Here is a 20,537-nt window from a genome sequence, read left to right on the forward strand (position 1 = left end):
GACAATTGTCAGCATTGTCTATTTTGTAGCCAAGACAAGTAGCTCCGTGTGTCATTGCCCTAAAGGGATCTTTCAAGGAAGAACTCTTTTTGCAAAGTGAAACAATGTAATTCTAAGGGAACCAATCCACTATTTTGGGATCTGGCCAAACCCTGAAACATTTGTGGAAGATGCGCCCAAATACTGAAGTGAATCCTAATTTGCATGTGCCAATTAAGCCATTGAGGGGTTAAAGAGAAAATGTTCAACTGTTTATGTGACAAAAAGTCACATGATTTTAAGGATTCAGTTCGGCCAGGCATGTGGATTCGGTCACATACGAATCCTGCTGAAAAAGGCCAAATCTTGCCCGAACTATTCGGTGCATCCCTAACACAAAATAACATTTTTTAGTTGTTTTAAAGTTTTTTGTAAATATACAAAACACTGAAACAGTGTGTGTCTGGCTGTTTACTTTCTCCTCATTCCTGGTTCTGACTCTTGAAACAATGTTGTAAACTAGCTGATAAAAAAAACTGAGCCGAGGAGACACAACTACTGTTACATTGGGTTTTTTTTGTTTGTTTGTTTGTTTGGGTTTTTTTTGTTCAGAGGATAAACAAATATTGCTTTCAACTGCAATTACATTTACAAACAACTTTGAAACCACAGACAATTTTTAATACTGTATACTGGGTGTAGGGCTCCTATAAGAATGTAGTATCTCCTACTACCAATAAATAAGATTTACTTCTGCTAATAAAGGGATTGGTAATATATTGAAATGGCAGGGGGGTTACCGGGAGAGCATCACTATTTATATGGAGATGGGGGAGCAGTCAATGATAGATGAATTTGAAAAGAGGGAAAGGGAAGTTTATGGAAGGGAAGCAAGCTAAAGTGGAGGTGTGGGGATGAAAAAAGGAGAGGATGTAGAATTCAACTATATGACAAGAAAGGTACAAAGGGAGTGGGGAAGGGTGGATATTCCAGGTGTTGAAGGTGGGCTCTTTGCCCATGAAAGAAAGTGAGAAGTCCAGGTAAGAGGAAAAGAATTATGTTGAACATGTTATTTATAATCTTAATACATAGAATTTTAACAGATGCTGAGGTTTCTATTTTTGTTAAGGCACTTTGCCTAAGGCAAATTTGCCCCATGAACCATGAACATTTCTGAGGTCACTTATATTGAAAAAAGGGGCAATTTAAGGGATGAGAAAATATGTATATATTAAATTAAAAACAAAAAACAAATCTTTGTACTCATCACTATACAAAGACAAGAGGTGCTCTGCATTCACACATAAAAGGCATTTTGTGTGTTAAGCTACAAAAAATGCCCTCCCCTTTAAGCAAAACAGGGATTGTTTGTCCATATATTCAGTGTCGGACTGGGAACAGAAAAACACCAGAAAACCTTACACCATGGGCCCACTCTCCAAACAATATTTCCTCATTTCCTCACCCAACCTCTTTATTCTCCTAGTCTCTTTTATTACATGCTAGCATCTATTCCTCCATATAGTTCTCCTCTTTCCTCCTATTCAGTAATAGGGAATGAGCAAGAAACAGGCCAAATGGTCAGGAGCAGGAGGGCCCACTCACACCTGGGCCCACCGGGAGTTTTCCTGGTGTCCTGGTGGGCCAGTCCAACACTGCATATATTGCAATATACTTCAAGCTGGCCAACTATGCCAAAGTCATCTGGTCTGGCCAGTCCTACTCTCTCTTTTATCTGATTCATTAAGAATTCTACTGATTCAATATGCATTTAACAAAGGGATTGAGTTTTACCTGCTATAGTGATACAGACAGTGGAGGATGAAGGTTGTCCTTGAATAGGGATAAATTAATTGCAGAACAAGTAATGGATGAGACCACATATTGCTGAAAGTATTATTTGCAGTTATATGCACAAATGAATGGGAATGGCAGACAAGGAGATGTGTTGCCCATGAGAAATATGCACGTCCTGTAGGCGACAAACCTCCTGAAAATTCTTAAGCATTGGTTTCAATGTAAATTACTGGCAGTAAAACATATGAGTCAGATAAATGCCTTACAATGCAGGAGAAGGCAATTAAAAATGAAAAGTTACACAATTCATATGTTTTCCTGAGGGCAATTCATACTGAAACCAGTGCCAAGGTGACAGATTTACTATATAACACAGTATACAATGGAGTAATCCTCATATACAGCACGTGCAAGAGCAGAATACACTATAAAGAAATATCCAGAGAAAGACAATGTGTTTGGGTTCATTGTGCTGAAAGATGAACTTGCCCGAGGTTCAGGTATAACAGGGTGTCTTGCAGTTTTGTCTGTTTTGCACTGATCATTTTTCATTTCAGAGAAAAAATCAGACCAACATCGATGCTAAATGAAAAATTCCACACAAACATAAAAAAAACCCAACTTTATTTATAAAACAAGAGCCATGCTCATAATTCGACCTTTCCCTACTTTATGTATGGTGGGTAAAGAGTTATTATATCATTAATGTATAGTGTATGGATCCCTAGGCATCTCCTACCCCAGCATGTATACTGGACTTGGTTGTGGACACTGACTATGCAAAAAGAATGCAATTTTAAAGATCATATCTAGAGAGATGCTTATAACTGGCTGTTTTATTGCTAAAGCCTGAAGACTTACTTGCCACTCCCTGAATATTTGCAAGCATTACCCTGGCTGCTTCCCATACATAGATAGCTCAACCCCAAATGGACATAGGGACAAATGTAGTGATTTTTATCCTTCAACTTTTCAGTTTGTTTTACAGAGATAAAGCAGCAGCACAAAGAGAAAATGCCAGTGACGAAGCCCCCATGCTTTGAGTATACATGTTAATAAAATGGCATCCTTTTAAGGGCCAGTTTGAAGAAAATACATTAAAAAATAAATAAAACTAAGTACTAAGGCCATTTTTTTGCCCACTGCTCCGTGCTTCCTGCAATGTGTATGTTGCTGCAGGCCTATGTGCTCCATTCAGAACGCTGATACCAGCTGCTTGTTCCTTCCATAGAGCGCTGCCTGCGCTAGGCTATGTTCTATGTTCTATCCCAGAGGGATGGCAGTACGGACAGGGCTGTGGTAGATTTGTGATCATGGTCAGACTCAGAAGGCAGCATTTCCTTGGGCTCAAGATGTCAATAAGTGAGCATAAGGGGCATGCAGTTGTGCCTCTGGGAATAATAAAGGACTCCTATTATCATCTTCATATCAAATCATCAGGTTCATTATTAGGTTCATACTCCTTGTGAATGTTCAGAAGTTTGCCAGTATCAGTCCCTGTCTGTGTAAAAGTTTTTATTTTTGATATACAGCCCTTGCTTTCATTAACCCATAATAACAAATGAGACACTGATTGCTGTACTAATTTGCCTTAAAATATTGATAAAATGTAATAATATGTATTGGTATATATGAATTCACCATGTTCTGTAAGTACTAGGGATGCACCAAAGCCACTTTTTTGGATTTGGCCGAATACCGAGCCGAATCCTAATGAGCATACGCTAATTAGGTGTTGGAAGGGTTAAAAATGGGAAAAATGATCAACTTCCATGTTTATGTGACAAAAAGATTTTTTGGATTCGGTTCGGCCAGAGGCATAGATTCGGCCGAATCCTGCCAAAAAAGGCTGAATCTTGGCCAAATCCCGAACCGTATCCTGGATTTGGTGCATCCCTAATAAGTACAGGTAAGGGATTTGTTATCTGGAAACCCATTATCCAGAAAGCTCCGATAGACTCAATTTTTAATCAAACAATTTAACATTTAAAAAGATATTTCCCTTTTCTCTGTGCCTTGCACAGGTATGGGACCTGCTATCCAGAATGGTCGGGACCAAGGGTTTTCTGGATAAGGGATCTTTCCATATTCCATGATTCGCCAGCTAAAACTTGCCAAGATCATGTAGAATTCTTTGTGTCAAAACGTTCTTCTTTCCTTCTAAACGTTAGAGGATTTTGGATTTTTGATGCTGTTTTTTGTGCAACAATTTGAAAAAGCCTCAGTTTCGTGACTTTTCTGCTACTTTTTTCCATGCGTACTTTTTCAGTTCAGACTTTTTAGTAAATTGAATTATTTGCTTATAATGGAACCTATGGGAGATGGCCTTCCTATAATTCTGTAATTTCTGGATAATGGGTCTCCAGCTAATGCATTCCATATTTTTACGTGATGGTAACTGAGCTGCAACTGAGGCAAAAGAATCCTAATGAGTTCTTTATTAAGTGCAAACAACCTGAAAACTTGAATGTAAGTTGGCAAGTTTCTATAGAAGTAAATGGGAGTTGTTATAGGCAAAGTCAAGCCATATTCAATTTTTTTTTTCGAAATTATCGAAAGACCCCTTATACAGAAAACACCAAGTCCCGAGGATTCTAGATAACAGATCCCATACCTATATTGCTAAAATCCCAATATTAGTTGGCTTTAAGCCACATAGCTACATACTGAAATACCCATGCCCAACAAGTTCAAACTTTTCCTTGATCATTCCTCCTTAGATTTTGGAGCACATACTGTATATTTTTAAATAAGTATGGCTGTGTGTACGTTATAGGCTGAAAAGGTTCTTTTTTTCTTGGTACATTTAGAATTCTGCAACCTACAATTCAAATAACAAAGTGATGTTCTTAATTTAAAAAGAATTTAACAACTTTTCAACTTGATCTTATTTATAAAAGAAGGGCTTTCATCTGAGTCCAGTTGTGCGGCACAATTAAGTTGTCACATTAAATAAAAAGCTGGCGTCAACTGAAAAACTTCATCATATCAGGTTACTCTGTGTGCAGCGGAAGCAAAATCTGCATGGAATTATATCACCAACAAAAAGCCTTAGTATAGAAACCCCCATTGTAGTTTAACAGAATTTTTCATTTTCAAAGAATTGTCAAGATCAACATTTGTATCAGGAATTCATGTGAAATGTAACAAAGCATAGATATACTGTATATGTGACAGTGTGCCAATACATTTTATTATCTGTTCCTTTATCTAGAATGACAGGAAGGCCATCTCCGTTACAGTCCATTTTACAGGAGAAGGAAAGACTAAAACACTGGGAGATGCCAAAATGTTAGCCCCCCCCCCCCTTGATTGTAGTAGAAAACTACACTGGGCAGTAAAACTATTTTATTTTTCTTTGTAATAATGAAACAGCACCTTGTACTTGATGGGAATTCAGCTGCATGATTCCATATTGGAGGCAAAACAATCCTATTGGGTTTATTTCATGTTTAAATGATTTTTAGCAAACCTTTCTGTGATCCAAATTACAGAAAGATCCCTTATCCGGAAAATCCCAGATCTCGTGCATTTTGGATAACAGACCATAGGCCTTTAAAAAATTTCTTGCTTTCCCCCACTCTGGGAAGTGAGAGCAGAAAGTAGTTTCACTGGAAACAAGGGTACAAATATATTTTAGCATAAATCATTATATTTTCTTATTTTAAAGGTTATCGTATTAAGTTCCGTATTTTATAATGATGCATTTTGCAGGAAAAAGTGGAATTTGATTGATTTCTCTCACCTTGTGCATTGCAGATAAGGAAATTCACTCATACAATGTAGAACTATGTATTTTCTGGTATAGTTACTTCAAAGGGATTCTATAATTCCACAATTTTCCCAATATATATATATATGTAATTTTACTTTTTGTGAAGTACTAACTTGTGCCAAGCAGTTTTTCCTTACTAAGTAAAAGATTGAGACATATTATGCAGGGCTGATAGTCAGACAACTAAACACCCCTAACTGTGTCTGTTGTAGTTTGTTTCTGCAGGAGATCAGACCACACAGAGCTATCCAGACATACAGGGGGCACATACAGGAATACTTTGCACCCTAGGACAGCAAAAGCAACAATGTTAACTAAGGTGCACTGCTGTCACGCACTGTGTCAAGACTCACTGCAGTGAAACAGGCAGTGGTAACTTTCCTTTAAAGCAGTGTTTTTCAACCTTTTTTGGGCAAAGGCACACTTGTTTCATGAAAAAAATCACGAGGCACACCACCATTAGAAAATGTTAAAAAATTTAACTCTGTGCCCAGCAGCAGTGCCCCCCTAGTACACTGGTGCCCAGCAGCAGTGCCCCCCTAGTACATTGGTGCCCAGCAGCAGTGCCCCCCTAGTACATTGGTGCCAAGAGCAGTGCCCCCCTAGTACATTGGTGCCCAGCAGCAGTGCCCCCCTAGTACATTGGTGCCAAGAGCAGTACCCCCCTAGTACACTGGTGCCCAGCAGCAGTGCCCCCCTAGTACATTGGTGCCAAGAGCAGTGCCCCCCTAGTACATTGGTGCCCAGCAGCAGTGCCCCCCTAGTACATTGGTGCCAAGAGCAGTGCCCCCCTAGTACATTGGTGCCCAGCAGCAGTGCCCCCCAGTACATTGGTGCCAAGAGCCAGCCCCCCTAGTACATTGGTGCCCAGCAGCAGTGCCCCCATAAGTCAGTGTGCCCCGTGGCCCCCCCTAATACATTGGTGCCCAGCAGCATTTTACTCTTCGGCGGCTTCAGCAGCATCTTCCCCTCACGCGCGCCGCCTCTGCACTTCTGCCTACACGCGACCGCACACAGGCCCTTTTATAACGTTGCGCCCCGTGCGTACTGACGTCACCCGTACACACGGGGCGCAACCAATGACAGGGCCCGGATTTTTTTTTTAAAGTAAAAATTGCGGCCCTTCCTACGGCACACCAGGCAACATCTCGCGGCACACTAGTGTGCCGCGGAGCAGCGGTTGAAAAACGCTGCTTTAAAGGACAAGACAAGCCTGAAACACAGGGCACCGATCTGCTAGTCATACAGATTCCTTGAACATTAGAAGCCCTTTATTGAAAACATTTAGGCCTAAGCCAAAATAGAACAGCATGTATCAAGTGCTCTTTGTCAAGCCCATTACATACCTTGCTTCACTTCCATTTGTTTATGGGACATCTTCAACACAAATATAATGTAACACAACATATCAATTACTGAGATATATCAATCACTGCTGAGTTGTTTCACCATGTTTTTTAGCTCAGCATCCTGACGTTTCAAATAGCATCTCTGACCACTGAATACACTCTTGGAAAGACAACTACAGTCTCATTCAAAAGGGATATGACTGCTTTGTGTGAGAAATACTGGTCTTTATGATTAGACACTGGATTCCGAATAATGCTGTCTGCCCTTAGACTGCTCTGGTCCTACAAAAGAGAGGGGGTTGATTGATGCGACTGATAATTTTATGATCATAGCCTTATAACTAGAGATGTAGCGAACTGTTCGCCGGAGAACTAATTCGCACGAAAATCGGGTGTTCGCAAGTTCGCAAGTTCGCGAACTTTTAGCGAAGTTCGCAATTTTGGGTTCGCCTTAGCTGGAGCCAAATTTTGACCTCTCACCCCAGAGCCAGCAGATACATGGCAGCCAATCAGGCAGTTCTCCCTCCTGGACCACCCCCGGACCACTCCCTTCCATATATAAACCGAAGCCCAGCAGCCATTTTACATTCTGCCTGTGTGTGCTTGATGAGTTAGCATAGGGAGAGAGCTGTGCAGGGATTTGAGGGACAGTTTAGGTAGCTTTGCTGACTAGTAATCTACTTTCTACTGCTCTGTATGTAGCTGCTGTGGGCAGCTGTCCTGCTGATCATCTGCTATAACCCAATAGTCCTTGTAAAAGCAGATTATTACACAAGTTTAGAAATGTAGTGTGATTTCTGTCCTTTACAGCACAAAATGCAATGCTGTGTCAACAACGTATTTTTCAGAGAAATTTTTGCACTTGATCCACCTCCTGCATGCCACTGTCCAGGTCGTGGCACCCTTTAAACAACTTTAAAATCACTTTTCTGGCCAGAAATGGCTTTTCTAGGTTTTAAAGTTCGCCTTCCCATTGAAGTCTATGGGGTTCGCAAAAGTTCGCTCTTTTTGGCAGAAGTTCGCGAACGGGTTCGCGAACTTTTTTTGTGAGGTTCGCTACATCTCTACTTATAACTAAAACCTCCTTTTTGAACATGTCTGCACTTGTAGGGAATAAATGACTGATTATGATGGGGTCCAGGAAATGTGCATTGATCAATTCCCACTATTTTGTAAAGTCTGTGGAAATATTAGTACTGCCAGTGCCACTTAGCCTTGGAATTCTCCCTTTGTATTGTGGTATTATAGCGGAGTTATTTAGCAGTAAGAATGGCCATATATCAATATGGTTGCAGCACACCCATAATAGTCGTTGCTCTCGGACATATATCCCCTATAAAAGCTACAGGGGGAGGGTTTAGACTGTGAGACTATTCTTTGACTAGGAGACACTTTCCCCAGGAATTACACCCACAACCCCCTTTGTATTATTGGATTACTCTGATGGCCACCTGACTCTTGCTACCATGCTTCAAGAGTCCCTAAGTGAGGTTAAAAACCCAGGGCTTCAAAATGCCACTGGGGAAAAGTAGTGTTCATGGAGCTTGCTAGCTTTGTTGAAACCTCTACACTGTCAGCTTAGAGCAGGGATCCCCAACCTTTTTTTACTCATGAGCCACACTGAGATGTATAAAAAGTGCTGGTGAACATTAGCTGAAAAAAGTTTTTTGGGGGATGCCAAATAAGGATTGCGATTGGCTATTTGGTAGCCCCATATGGACTGTGTCTCTATGCTTCTAACACTTGTTTCAAAGACCACTGGCCTAGAGTTTCCCTTCTGGAGCCAAACTGACTGGTACCTTACAGTCAGAAATGTCAAACCAGATTCATCCATAAGCTCGCAGATGCTATTAGATGTAATTAACAACACTTCTAGGTAAAGGACAGGAGTAAAAGTAGCAGTTTACCTTCAGGTTAACTTTTAGTATGTTATAGAGTGGCTTGTTCTTAGCATTAACCCTAATCTGTATTTGCCAGACCAGCCTTTGCTGCTGTTTAAGGCTACTGCACACAGGGCAATTTTTAGGCCCAAGAAACTGCCGTGCCACTCTAATCTGCTCTGTGTCCTTTGGGGTGCAGGCACTCGGAGTGGATTTTGGTGTAAAAAAATTGCACGTGTTTTGGCACTAAAATTTGCTCTGTGTGCCTGCATCCAATCAGATGCAGTGTCTCTGGGTGTCACACCTTTATATACAGCAATTTTCTTGTTTCATTTCTATTTAATAAATTCTTCACTCCCTGATTTTTCTGAGCTTGGATTTCTCCCAGCTTTCTAAAGTTGTATTCATTTCTATAAATCTTGGAGGCCCATTTATTTTTCTACCACAACTAAACTCACAAATTAAAAAAAGCACAAATGTTTCCTTATTAAATACCATGACAAAAAAGTGCTGAAATACATTAAAAAAACACACGAACACCTCTCGCCAAAAAATACGAAGAAATTGAATACCTTGAACTAAAATGACCGCAAACAAATTACCTAGGACAGTTCCCATTGACTTTAATATGACACATAATAAATGCCAAAAAATTGCATTTTTTAAAATGATAAATCATTTTTTTAGTGCAAAGAAATACAAATCACAGAAAAACATTAATAAGACCTTTGGTAAATCAGCCCCATATTCTTCTGGTCCTAAGTCATTTTGCTCTGCTCCCTCCTGTAGATTTATTTGTGCAAATTCTGCACGAGTTCCTCTATCTCTTTGCACACTTTCCCTATATGTTTAGAGAATTCAGGCTCACAGTTTTCCTGCTATGCTAAATGTCTTTATCTTTCCTTCCGTGGAACCTATCTGACTCTTTTCCATTTGTTCCTAGAACCTCAATGCGTCACGTTTGTACCATACATTATTATACAACACTTCTCCCTGGGCATATCATGCGAATGTGTTTGTTCTCGTGGTGTATAGAGCAGAACCTCGGTATTTGCCAGCAGATAAACAGGTGAGGGTTCAGTCCCATGTATGGGGTTTCACAAATATTTATGGTCCGAGTACTTAGTATAAGCTTCCACTGTTTATCTTCAAGGTTTTAATTCATCCATGTCATGACATAACTAGCCTTTGTAAGCCTGAGGCCCCTTGCACATGTGTTGTTTTGTTCTCTGATGCAAAAAACAGCACTTGACAAAAACCCAACCCCAGTCACCAACCCATGCCTTCTGTATAAACAAACCCCATTCCTTCTTTAAGCTGCAACTCTTTTTCTATAAAATTAGGAGCAGCTTATTATATAGAGGCTTTCCAGTTTTGACTGTGCTCACATGTATTGGAAGTAGAATGCAGCTTTACTTTTAATATTTTACCCTTATATATTTTATAATTAAATAACTAGGTGAACAGCATGTTCAGTTCAAGCCCTATTCATTGACCCTATGTTCAACAACAGTTATACTGCCCCTACAAATGCACTCCATTCTCATATGTGGGAATGTTATGTTGTGAACTGACAGAAACATAATTAGGTTTACCATGAAAAGGCAATCAAAGGCATAGCAATACAAAAGTGTACAAACATTTTAATTTGCAGTCGCTGCCTGGATTGACAGATTTTGATTAAATGATATTGGACTGCTAGTGAAAAATGATTACGACTGAAATGAAAGAGAGCAAAAAAAACCAACCACAAAATCTGTCTGCTTTTTGGTTGCTAGGGTCACTGACCCTAGTAACCAGGAGGTGTCTAATTTTTCAAAATGGTGAGATGCAGAATAGAAAGACAATACAAAAAGTACAAACAATGTTGAAATAACCTTTTAAAAACTCTAATTGGTAAATGATTTGGGAGTATTTTGTAGGTTAGCTAAATAATGAAAACAGTCAGCTTAATGCTAGGGGATGGGCTGGGGGAGATTTTATTAAAGGGGCAGTATACCAACTTTCTTTTATTTGTAATTAATATACGTTTTTAATTTACTTTTTGCCCTTTGCATAAAACAAATCCCCAGTGTACAGAGAAGCCTCTGTATAATGAGCTGCTCGTTATCTAAAAGCATAACAAGCTGCAGCTGGGGGATGGGGGGGTTGTTCCAGAGGGACTTTCAGGGGACTGGTGATTTGTTTTGATTGTGCTTGTAGGGATAAGGAACTAGAGTGTGACTTTAGTTTCAGTTTCAGATTTGACCCTGTTTAGTACAAGAAATAACAAAGACCATGCATATTTCCTAATGAAAAACATGAATGCTCAGCACAAGCCCTTTTCATTGATCTAATGTTGGAAAATGTGATACTAACAGTTCCTGTCACTGATAGTAATGTGTCATTTTTCATTTAATAGGAACAGCCCCTCTAAAGGGGGTCTGTGATGTGCCTATTGTGTGTAAATATATTCCCATATCAATATTTGTAGAGAATAAAATGTATTTTAGTAAGTAATTATGTTAGTGAGACTGCCTCTGATGCCTACAAACTGTTCAAGGCTTCCTATCAATGATGTTGAACCCTAACTCCCTGCCCCAGTCCCACAAGTCTCTCTGCTTGGCTTCCCCCTATTCATTCCTGATGCCCTGTACTTGCTCCAGTTCTATACATTCAGTTTGCTCCATGCTGTACCTTTTTTACCATCCACTCATTTCTTTCCTACTTTTCCCAGATTACTTGTGCTCTCTGCTCCCTCATATAAAGCTTCTGCCCCTAGTCCTATACTATTCATTCCTATAAATTTCTCTTGTCCCAAAGTGCAGGAAGCAGTGCTGATTAGCCTGCCAATAACCACTTTCTTGATTGCGCCAGCATAATTCAGTCAGAAATGAGCTGTTCTCAAACATAAATATTTACAAGCCAAATCCCCTATGACCTGGGTTAAAGTAGAGATGAAAACTAGAGATTTAAGTGTCTGCTTTGGCAGAAAAGAAAATACAACAAAAACAACCCCCTTAACCCATCAGTTATAATAAAGCATTTGCCTTATGTGTGGCCACTTAACTTTTTATAAATATAAAGGCTTTGTGAAGAAATCAAATACAGAGGCAGTGACTATATGGTTTGCCCAGCCTTTATCCCTAAACCTGCTCATGAACAACTCCCAGCATCCCTCTACAATCAACTACTTCATTAAGGTTAAGCAGCTTGGGGGCCTGATATTTTTAGATATTACATTTGATAATTCCCAAACAGATTACGTTTTGAAGTGCAAACCATATTTCAAATGTACTTTCTAATGTCCAATTAGAATCTTGCATATATTAATCCAAAGGAACAATGGCAAATGCATGCTATATGGTTTATTATTACTACTGGAAACTAAAAATCAACAGACAAGTGTTCCTACTATTATTCTATCTACCAAAATACTGTACATAAAGTTTGTGTCTTACTTGAGCCTACATATTATATATATATAATATATGTATATATATATATATATATATATATATATATATATATATATATATATATATATATATATATATATATATATATATATATATATATATATATATATATATATAAAATGTAGGCTCAAGTAAGACACAAACTTTATGTATATATATATATGTGTGTGTGTGTGTTTGTGTGTGTACTGTAATATCAAGAGCCAGATCGGGTGAGAAACCCCTATATGACGGTAAACCCCAGTAAAATCTACAAAATTGCGTTTTTTGTCATCATTTTGTATTTAGCCGAAAATATCAAAAGTTATCGTATATCAAAATATATCACAGGTAAACTCGAATGTGTAAAAAAAAGTTCTTTGCGTCCTAAAGTGCTGGAAACTGTTAACAGAGAAACGCAAGGATGAATATTGTATAAATTCTTCCCGATTAGATAACGTTATTCTGGATACACAGCAAGAGAAACAGTTGAACACAATATATTAGCGATATGTACTATAGCTGAGTGATAGTAGATAACTGACCAGCAATTATAGGTCAGTTAAATGTATCAATTAAGAATAATTTCGTAGAAACGAAATAGAAATGAATTAGATACTAGATAAAATAGATTCAGAACGAAATACAATAAATTAACAATAAGAAGGGTTACAGTTAATTTATATAGATAGATAACTCACTATTCTGAATAGTACATACCAATAAGTAGCTTATGTTTGACATGTAATAAGACAGAGATAGAAATAATTGAGATACATTAATAGTCTGGCAGTCAGTGAGTTAAAATTGTCATGTTAACCTCGGACTGTCACTGCAACTACTTTGGACTAAAAACGCCTGATTCTCAATAGCGAGTTTTCTAATCCCCATTTGCAGCACCCAAACCAGAACCCAAACAGAAACCGCAGTAAGAACTGGGCGGACGGCTGCGATTATACGCAGGTGAGGGGGAGTCTGTGGGAACTAGGGGGGCGTGTGGGATGCTTAACCCAATGAAAATCAGTTGTATTAGGGAATATCAGTGGTAACCCCTTCGCTGCTCAGTGGAACGAAATCGGAACGAATTATCTTTTACACCACGAAAATGGGTTTCCATGGGATGCTCACTCGTCTCTTTGTACCAATAGCTCAGGCGACTCGCAGGACTCCCTAACGCAAATGCATCTCTCAGTCTATAAATGTATATCTAATGCTTTCAATTGTAACAAATCGGAACATTTGCGATTATTCTACTGTTCGAAATATCCCTGTAACCAAAACGGGTTTCTCACTTCGTCAGATATCAGAGGCTGCGGTAGAAGGTTCCATGCTACAAGAAGATCTACACTTTGTGCCCTTACTGAAGTCGCATTTGGGGGGATTTTAGACGTTTCCCCACTCCCTACTGATTCCTTTCTAGAAGGTGGACCTCAAAGCTGGAGCTTCAGGACATTTGCAGACCTGCCTCCATTGCGCTAATGTTCCTTCCCTTCCTGCCTCCCAGCTCCAACCAACAGGAAAGTGCAAAGACGCAGCCCAACTTTCCATTTACAATCCCACAGTTCCTGCTGCAGCTGCTGTGGAACATTATAGGCTTCTAGATATGGGACTTCGGGACCTTCTAACTGGTCAGCGCTGGGACATTTGCACCGAGTTCTAATACCTTCCAGGATTTGTACTTTCTTCGGACTGGAACATAGTATTACTGCTGGCCATTCAGGCATTAGCTCTCTCCTAATGTACTGGAAAAATGAAAATCTGGCTCCTCATTCCGAGGGGAACAAGCTGGATTCTGAAGGGGATTCTGGAGGAAAGGTGAGTTTATTGTCTAAATAACACTTACTATCCTGTTCCTTTAGATGTTTTAAAGCTGCATTTCGTTAATTCGTTTAATAAATTAAACTTCTGATTGTTTGGATTACTGTATTTCTACTTGTAGACTTTCACAGCTTCGGTAATGTATTACATATACCTATAAAACATACATACACACACACACACACACACAGATATATATATATATATATATATGTATATTGTAATTATATACATTTGCATTTATATTTTTCGTGTTGTCAGAATATTTTTTGTATTTAACATGCCAGGTGCCTTATTTGATTCCACATACATACACTACAGACCTGACATACAGTTATAGAAAAAAAAAATCTATTACCCAAAAATCGAAACACTGGAAATTTGATTAAGCCAAACGCCACTTCTCTGTATAGGAATTAATTCGATTTTTAATTACAAACCGTTTAAAAAATCAGATTTACAATTCTTTGGGAAGCCTGGTGGATTTTCTGATTGACAGCTGAAATTGACACTTGCTGCCACTTCTTCTGGGCATTTACAGCAGTTTCTAATTGCAGGTAGTTTGTTTTTTTTCTCTGTGCTTTGGATTACATGGGAACGAAACGATTACCTCAAGAGGCATGGGTTAAGTGCAGGAAAAAAAATCAAACCAGATTCAAATTGCTTCATTAAAAAGACACTTCTTTTGTTGCAAATGGTTTAAATGCCTACTAGAAGTTCTTATTTGTTGTTTGAGGCTGGTTTATGTAGGCTGTGGGAAATATAAAGGCGAAGTGGATGGCGTGTAATGCAACTCGGTGCTGATCATTTTGTTGGCTCTGTCTCCTGAAGGTGATGTCCCAGGATAAGCAGATCCCTAGGGGAGCCTCCCGGCGCTTAGATGGCAAGAGTCCCCACATGATGGTAAGTCTGACATGTTTATAGACTTTCTGCACTGCTAGACATGACTGTGACAGGGGGACTTGACACACACACACGTTTTTACCACTGGCAGGCTTGTAAACAGGTGGACTAAGGCTGGTATGGAGGAATAAATATGATTATTGAAATCAAATGAGAAAAGAACCATTATGAGTTTAGGAAAAACTATTCACGATGTTACCAGGGATATTAAAAAGTACAGTTTTATTATAAGGAGCGGTGTAGATCTAGGGGCAGAAAAGCGAATGCAGAGCTACTGTTGGGGTAGGGGGGATGATTATGGAGATAGGGGAACACTGGGTCTGTGATGGCCTTGCTGGGCAGAACTAGGGCAACTAGGTTACCTTGTTATTACTAGAGACTATGTACAGAACTAGGGGTTTCCAGGGGGGCTGGAGGGCATTAGGGGAACCTAGTGCCCATAATATTATTATCATGGCAGCTTCAAACGATCATAGGAGACATATTAACGCAGTATTCGTATCAGGGACCCTGTAGAGGACTAGAGAAGACTGATACATCCATTGTAGAGGCTTAAGGAAGACATAAGTTAAGTGTAGAGGACTAGGGAAGACTGACAAGTCCAGTGTAGAGATCTATAGAAGACTGGTAAATCCAATGTAGAGGCTTAGGGAAGACATAAGACCAGAGGACTAGGGAAGACAGATAGGTCCAGTTTAGAGAGCTATAGAAACTAATAAGCCCAATGTAGAAGGCTGGAGAAGACTAATAAAGCCAGTGTAGAGGGCTAAGGAAGATACAAGCCCAGTGTAGAGGGCTAAGGAAGATACAAGCCCAGTGTAGAGGGAAGACTAGAGAGTCCCAGTGCTATTATGAGAGATAGTGGAATGGGGAGAAAACCTGAGGACATAGTTTATGGCAGTTAAAATAAGAGGCCAATTGAGGGGTACAAGTGAGGACATTTATAAAGGGAAAGGGCATTGTAGGAAAGGCAGCTGAACACAGTGCTTTAGGACAGGAACTGAAGGCAATCAAGGGACTCAACTACACACAGTTACTGTACCATGAGGGACACTGGGTAGGGTTGGGAGAGACAGCTGAACAGTGCAGGAATAGAGAACATTAGGGACACTGCGCTGTTATTAGAACGGTTTGTAAATGAAACTGAAAGAGACAGGGTATAAGATTATTTATGGGATAGCAGAAGGTTTAGATGGGACAGGTGAGGATTGTGTTCCATGAGGGTCAGTATTAGATGAGACAGATAGTGATTGTAGGAGGGCCCAATGCAGGTGGGAACACATTTTGGGGATAGAGGACAATTGATTTCATTTTGTTTCTTTTCGGGGCCAATAAAGGCATATTACATTTGCATATTAATGGATTCTTCTAAATAAATTGTACCGTTTAGCAACAATAGTCCCCACACTCTGCACCGTGTTATTCTCACACCGCAACTGATTGTAGTGTCCCAGTACTATGCCCATTATTACCCCAGCACCCCAGCATAGCACCCCAAGCATAGCACCCCAGCATAGCACCCAAGCATAGCACCCCAGCATAGCACCCAAGCATAACACCCAGCATAGCCACCCAAGCATAGCACCCCAGCATAGCACCTCAGCATAGCCACCCAAGCATAACAACCAGCATAGCCACCCAAGCATAGCACCCCAGCATAGCACCCAAGCATAACACCCAGCATAGCCACCCAAGCATAGCACCTCAGCATAGCCACCCAAGCATAACAACCAGCATAGCCACCCCAGCATAGCACCCCAGCATAGCACCCAGCGTAGCGCCCAAACATAGCACCCCAGCATAGCACCCCAGCATAGCCACCCAAGCATAACAACCAGCATAGCCACCCCAGCATAGCACCCCAGCATAGCACCCAGCGTAGCGCCCAAACATAGCACCCCAGCATAGCACCCAGCGTAGCGCCCAAACATAGCACCCCAGCATAGCACCCCAGCATAGCCACCCAAGCATAACAACCAGCATAGCCACCCAAGCATAGCACCCCAGCATAGCACCCAGCGTAGCGCCCAAACATAGCACCCCAGCATAGTACCCAGCGTAGCGCCCAAACATAGCACCCCAGCATAGCACCCCAGCATAGCCACCCCAGCATAGCCACCCAAGCATAGCCACCCCAAGCATAACAACCAGCATAGCCACCCAAGCATAGATCCCCAACATAGCACCCAGCGTAGCGCCCAAACATAGCACCCCAGCATAGCACCCAGCATAGCGCACAAACATAGCACCCAAGCATAGTACCCCAGCATAGCGCCCAAGCATATCACCCCAGCATATCACCCCAGCATAGCACCCCAGCATAGCGCCCAAGCATAGCACCCCAGCATAGCGCCCAGGCATAACACCTTAAATGCACAGAGAGCAGCAGGCACAGTGATGAATACCTAATACCTGACTCCTAGCATAATGTAGCACAAGCCAGTGATTAACAGACTTGCAGGAGAATTGACTTCTGATATATATTGTAAGCCAGAACCAGAGAACAGAGAGGGATAACTTTTTTTATCAATTTAAATTACATTTATAGATGTATAGAAATGTCACTATAAAAATTCGGCTTTTAGGTAGATATCCCCTTTAACCAGTACTAAGCGCAATCCCTCACCCGCAAAATAACAGCACTAAGTCATTAATCAACATGGGGCTATTGGTCCCCAGTGGGCCAGTGTAAGGACCAACTAGGAGGGTATACCTGTAACCATGCTATGAACCCAGTGGGAGGTTAGACCTCCAGTGGAGAGTCCCATAGCTTTGGGGTATGCCACAATTCTTCAGGACAAAGCACAGGAGTAGTAAGCGCGATTTATTACAGCACCGTGCAGAATATACCCCAAGCGCAAAAAGCAGCGTCAGTGTTTATTTCCCTATAACACAGCACTGTAACAGCACTAATATTAAAGGTACCAGTAACAAATGCCTACAGTCGCACCAAGCGCAGTGCAATTTCCCACGCAATACCCGCACAATGGCCCCGCATCACGCAAGTCCCACAGTGCCAGCTTCAGCAGTTCAACTTTGCCCCAACACCAAGTACAATAAGACCCAAAGGGAAATCTCAGATCTCAGTACCACTTAGTTACACAAACCATTGAGAAGACCCCCCAACCCATGTACCAATTAGTTCCCAGCACTTTGCGCAGGTTACAGCGCTATACCCGAACATTTTGTAACATTTTCTGATACAGTGTGTATTTGTGGCAGTTACCTTAGCGCCAAGCACAGCGCATCTTTAGCCCCATGTACAGAAGGTGTTGTACTGCGCCAGCCCATGCAAAGTTTTCCCTCAATACGGGTTGGGGTGCTGCTTTAGCACCATACAGAATAGCACCCCAGGCCAGAGATTATATTTACCCCTTCAACACCTTAATCCCTGCTTTACCATCTGTACTACGATAATCAAGAACTGCACAGCCCGACAGTAGCAATGTATAGTTATATTACATCCGATCTTCTCCAATCCTGCATTTTGGTTAGAAACTGCAATACTTTCCGAAGGGAACGGTTTAATATAAATGCAGGGTATTAGAGTCTATTAAGGTTGACAGTATAATGATAGGTTTCTGTATTTCTCTTTTTCTTCACGGTTGATGTAAAGAAAACACTAAAATATACAACAAATAAACGAACCGATTGCCTGTAGTTTATTTCGTTTCTCACAATATAATTGTCTACCAAATGAATCTGAAGTTAGCGCAGTTAATAATTTCCATATCTAATAAGGGGCAGCCTATAACTCCAAGCCTGCGGTATCATACACATGGGTTACCGAGTATTTTCCCGTTTGTCTGGATACCCTGCAGTGCAGAGATTAGTATTTATTATTATATATCTATTTACAACAGAGAGTTTTCTAACGGAATGAGATATTTTACTAACACCGATCAGCAATTATATAATATATAATTTCCCTTTTTAGTACATCATACTGGGAACGGTTGCGCACTGAATCTAATAAATAGAGAACCTGTGTTGTAGACGTGTAATAAATTAAACAATTCCCAATGTTCTTCACAATATCCCCTAATTAAAGTTCTAAGTTGGCAGGGGTAGGTGATTCCTTTCCGTACATCTTTATACCAGCATTCGGCGTCCGTTCTGATCTCACAGACAGCCGCAAGGTTTGCGGGGGATGCTGGTATTAGTAGTTCAGAAACATCCGAGTCGGGTAATGACAGAATTCATGCAAAAACCCACGTACAAGTTTAGGTTTTCTAATTTACTTGTTTAACCAATTTCCTCAAATGTATAATCTGCAGCAGAATCTGTACATTTCTTAATTTATGATATCGATTTAGTGGAACTTTTGTTTCATACAATATTAACCAACCCCTCATGGAAGGCATGAAACATATTCTACTGCCATAGATTTCAGCCCAGATCTCTTGCCTGAGAAATGGCTTTATCATTACATAAGGGAGAATGGAAGCAAGTAGAATACTGTTTGCAATATTGTGACATTAGTAAAGGGAGAAGAGTAATTGAATGTCTTGTAAAATGTATTCTACAATATTTAATAGCTATATTTATGTATAAAACACAAAAAGATCTATAAACGTTTGTGTTATTTGATGGGAGCTTTAGGAAAGTTGTTTAACTGAATTCAAATGTAATGAGGTAATCTCTGAATCAGGATTTTTTTAAAAAAAGGTCACAAAGGGGATATTTGAAGTATTTTCAACTTGCTGAATCTTTTCATATATTTTTCATTGTATCATGGATATGGATGTATAGATTTCATGAATATCACAGATGTATTTGTGTATACAAATCATTTACATGCATCACCTTTTGACAGAAACACAGTATGGAATCCCTGCCCAAAGCATGCAGCTACTTGCAATCACTGCAGTAAAACGTCATATAACTTTATTTAACTCCCTAAACACTAGCCAAGAGCCAATTTAATTTTGCGATTAGCATTTGGGCAGACTCACTTATGATATTCTCACTACTGGTAGAGAATTCCATATGTTCTGGAGCCAAAGGCGAACTCTGTACTCTGTAAACCCTTATCAAAGCAGTTATGCCTCCAAATATTTGCTTGTATGTGTATATATATATATATATTTATTATATTATATTACAATATATATTACAATTATACTCTTAGGTTAATGGCACAGGAAGCATTTGCTCTGCTGGTGGAGCCTTTACTTACCACTGAAGTGTATGGAAACCATCTGTCCCCTGTATGTTGCCCATAAAATGTGAATTTGAGCTTTTTAGGGTTAAAATCCACCTGTCAGCCCCACTGACAGGCAGTTGCCATTCAAGTCAATGGGAGGCAGCACAAGCAGCAACAAGTTTTTCTCGGCTGGCAGGAATACACCCCAGAGCAAACACTATAAGCACCATTAGTTGGATATATATGTACGGATCTGATATTTTATACTTTACTATTTTGTCAAGTTACTGACTATGCACGTCAAGTTCAAACCTGGCCGAACTGAAAAGATAAATACTGGATTCATTCACCTATTGCTATCCACAGCAATTTTATTTGTAAATCACATGGACATACATGAAAAAAGCTTGGCTGAGATTGCTTACTGTGATACATATGAACATGGATGGGTCA

The 20,537-nt window shown here is 40.1% G+C and overlaps 1 protein-coding gene across 1 annotated transcript in view; it reads left to right on the forward strand.

The window, feature by feature from the left end:
* The first annotated feature begins 13,267 nt into the window (after positions 1-13,267).
* The window catches only part of lhx6 (LIM homeobox 6), a 63,024-nt gene continuing 55,754 nt past the window's right edge, over positions 13,268-20,537 (forward strand). Inside the window, exons 1-2 of the mRNA XM_002941138.5 lie at positions 13,268-14,032; positions 14,867-14,938. Of these exons, the coding sequence (XP_002941184.1) occupies positions 13,955-14,032; positions 14,867-14,938 (150 nt within the window). The 5' untranslated portion in view covers positions 13,268-13,954. The remainder of the gene's footprint in view (positions 14,033-14,866; positions 14,939-20,537) is intronic.

The sequence above is a fragment of the Xenopus tropicalis genome, chromosome 8 (genome assembly GCF_000004195.4).
Source record: "Xenopus tropicalis strain Nigerian chromosome 8, UCB_Xtro_10.0, whole genome shotgun sequence".
Classification (NCBI taxonomy): domain Eukaryota; kingdom Metazoa; phylum Chordata; class Amphibia; order Anura; family Pipidae; genus Xenopus; species Xenopus tropicalis.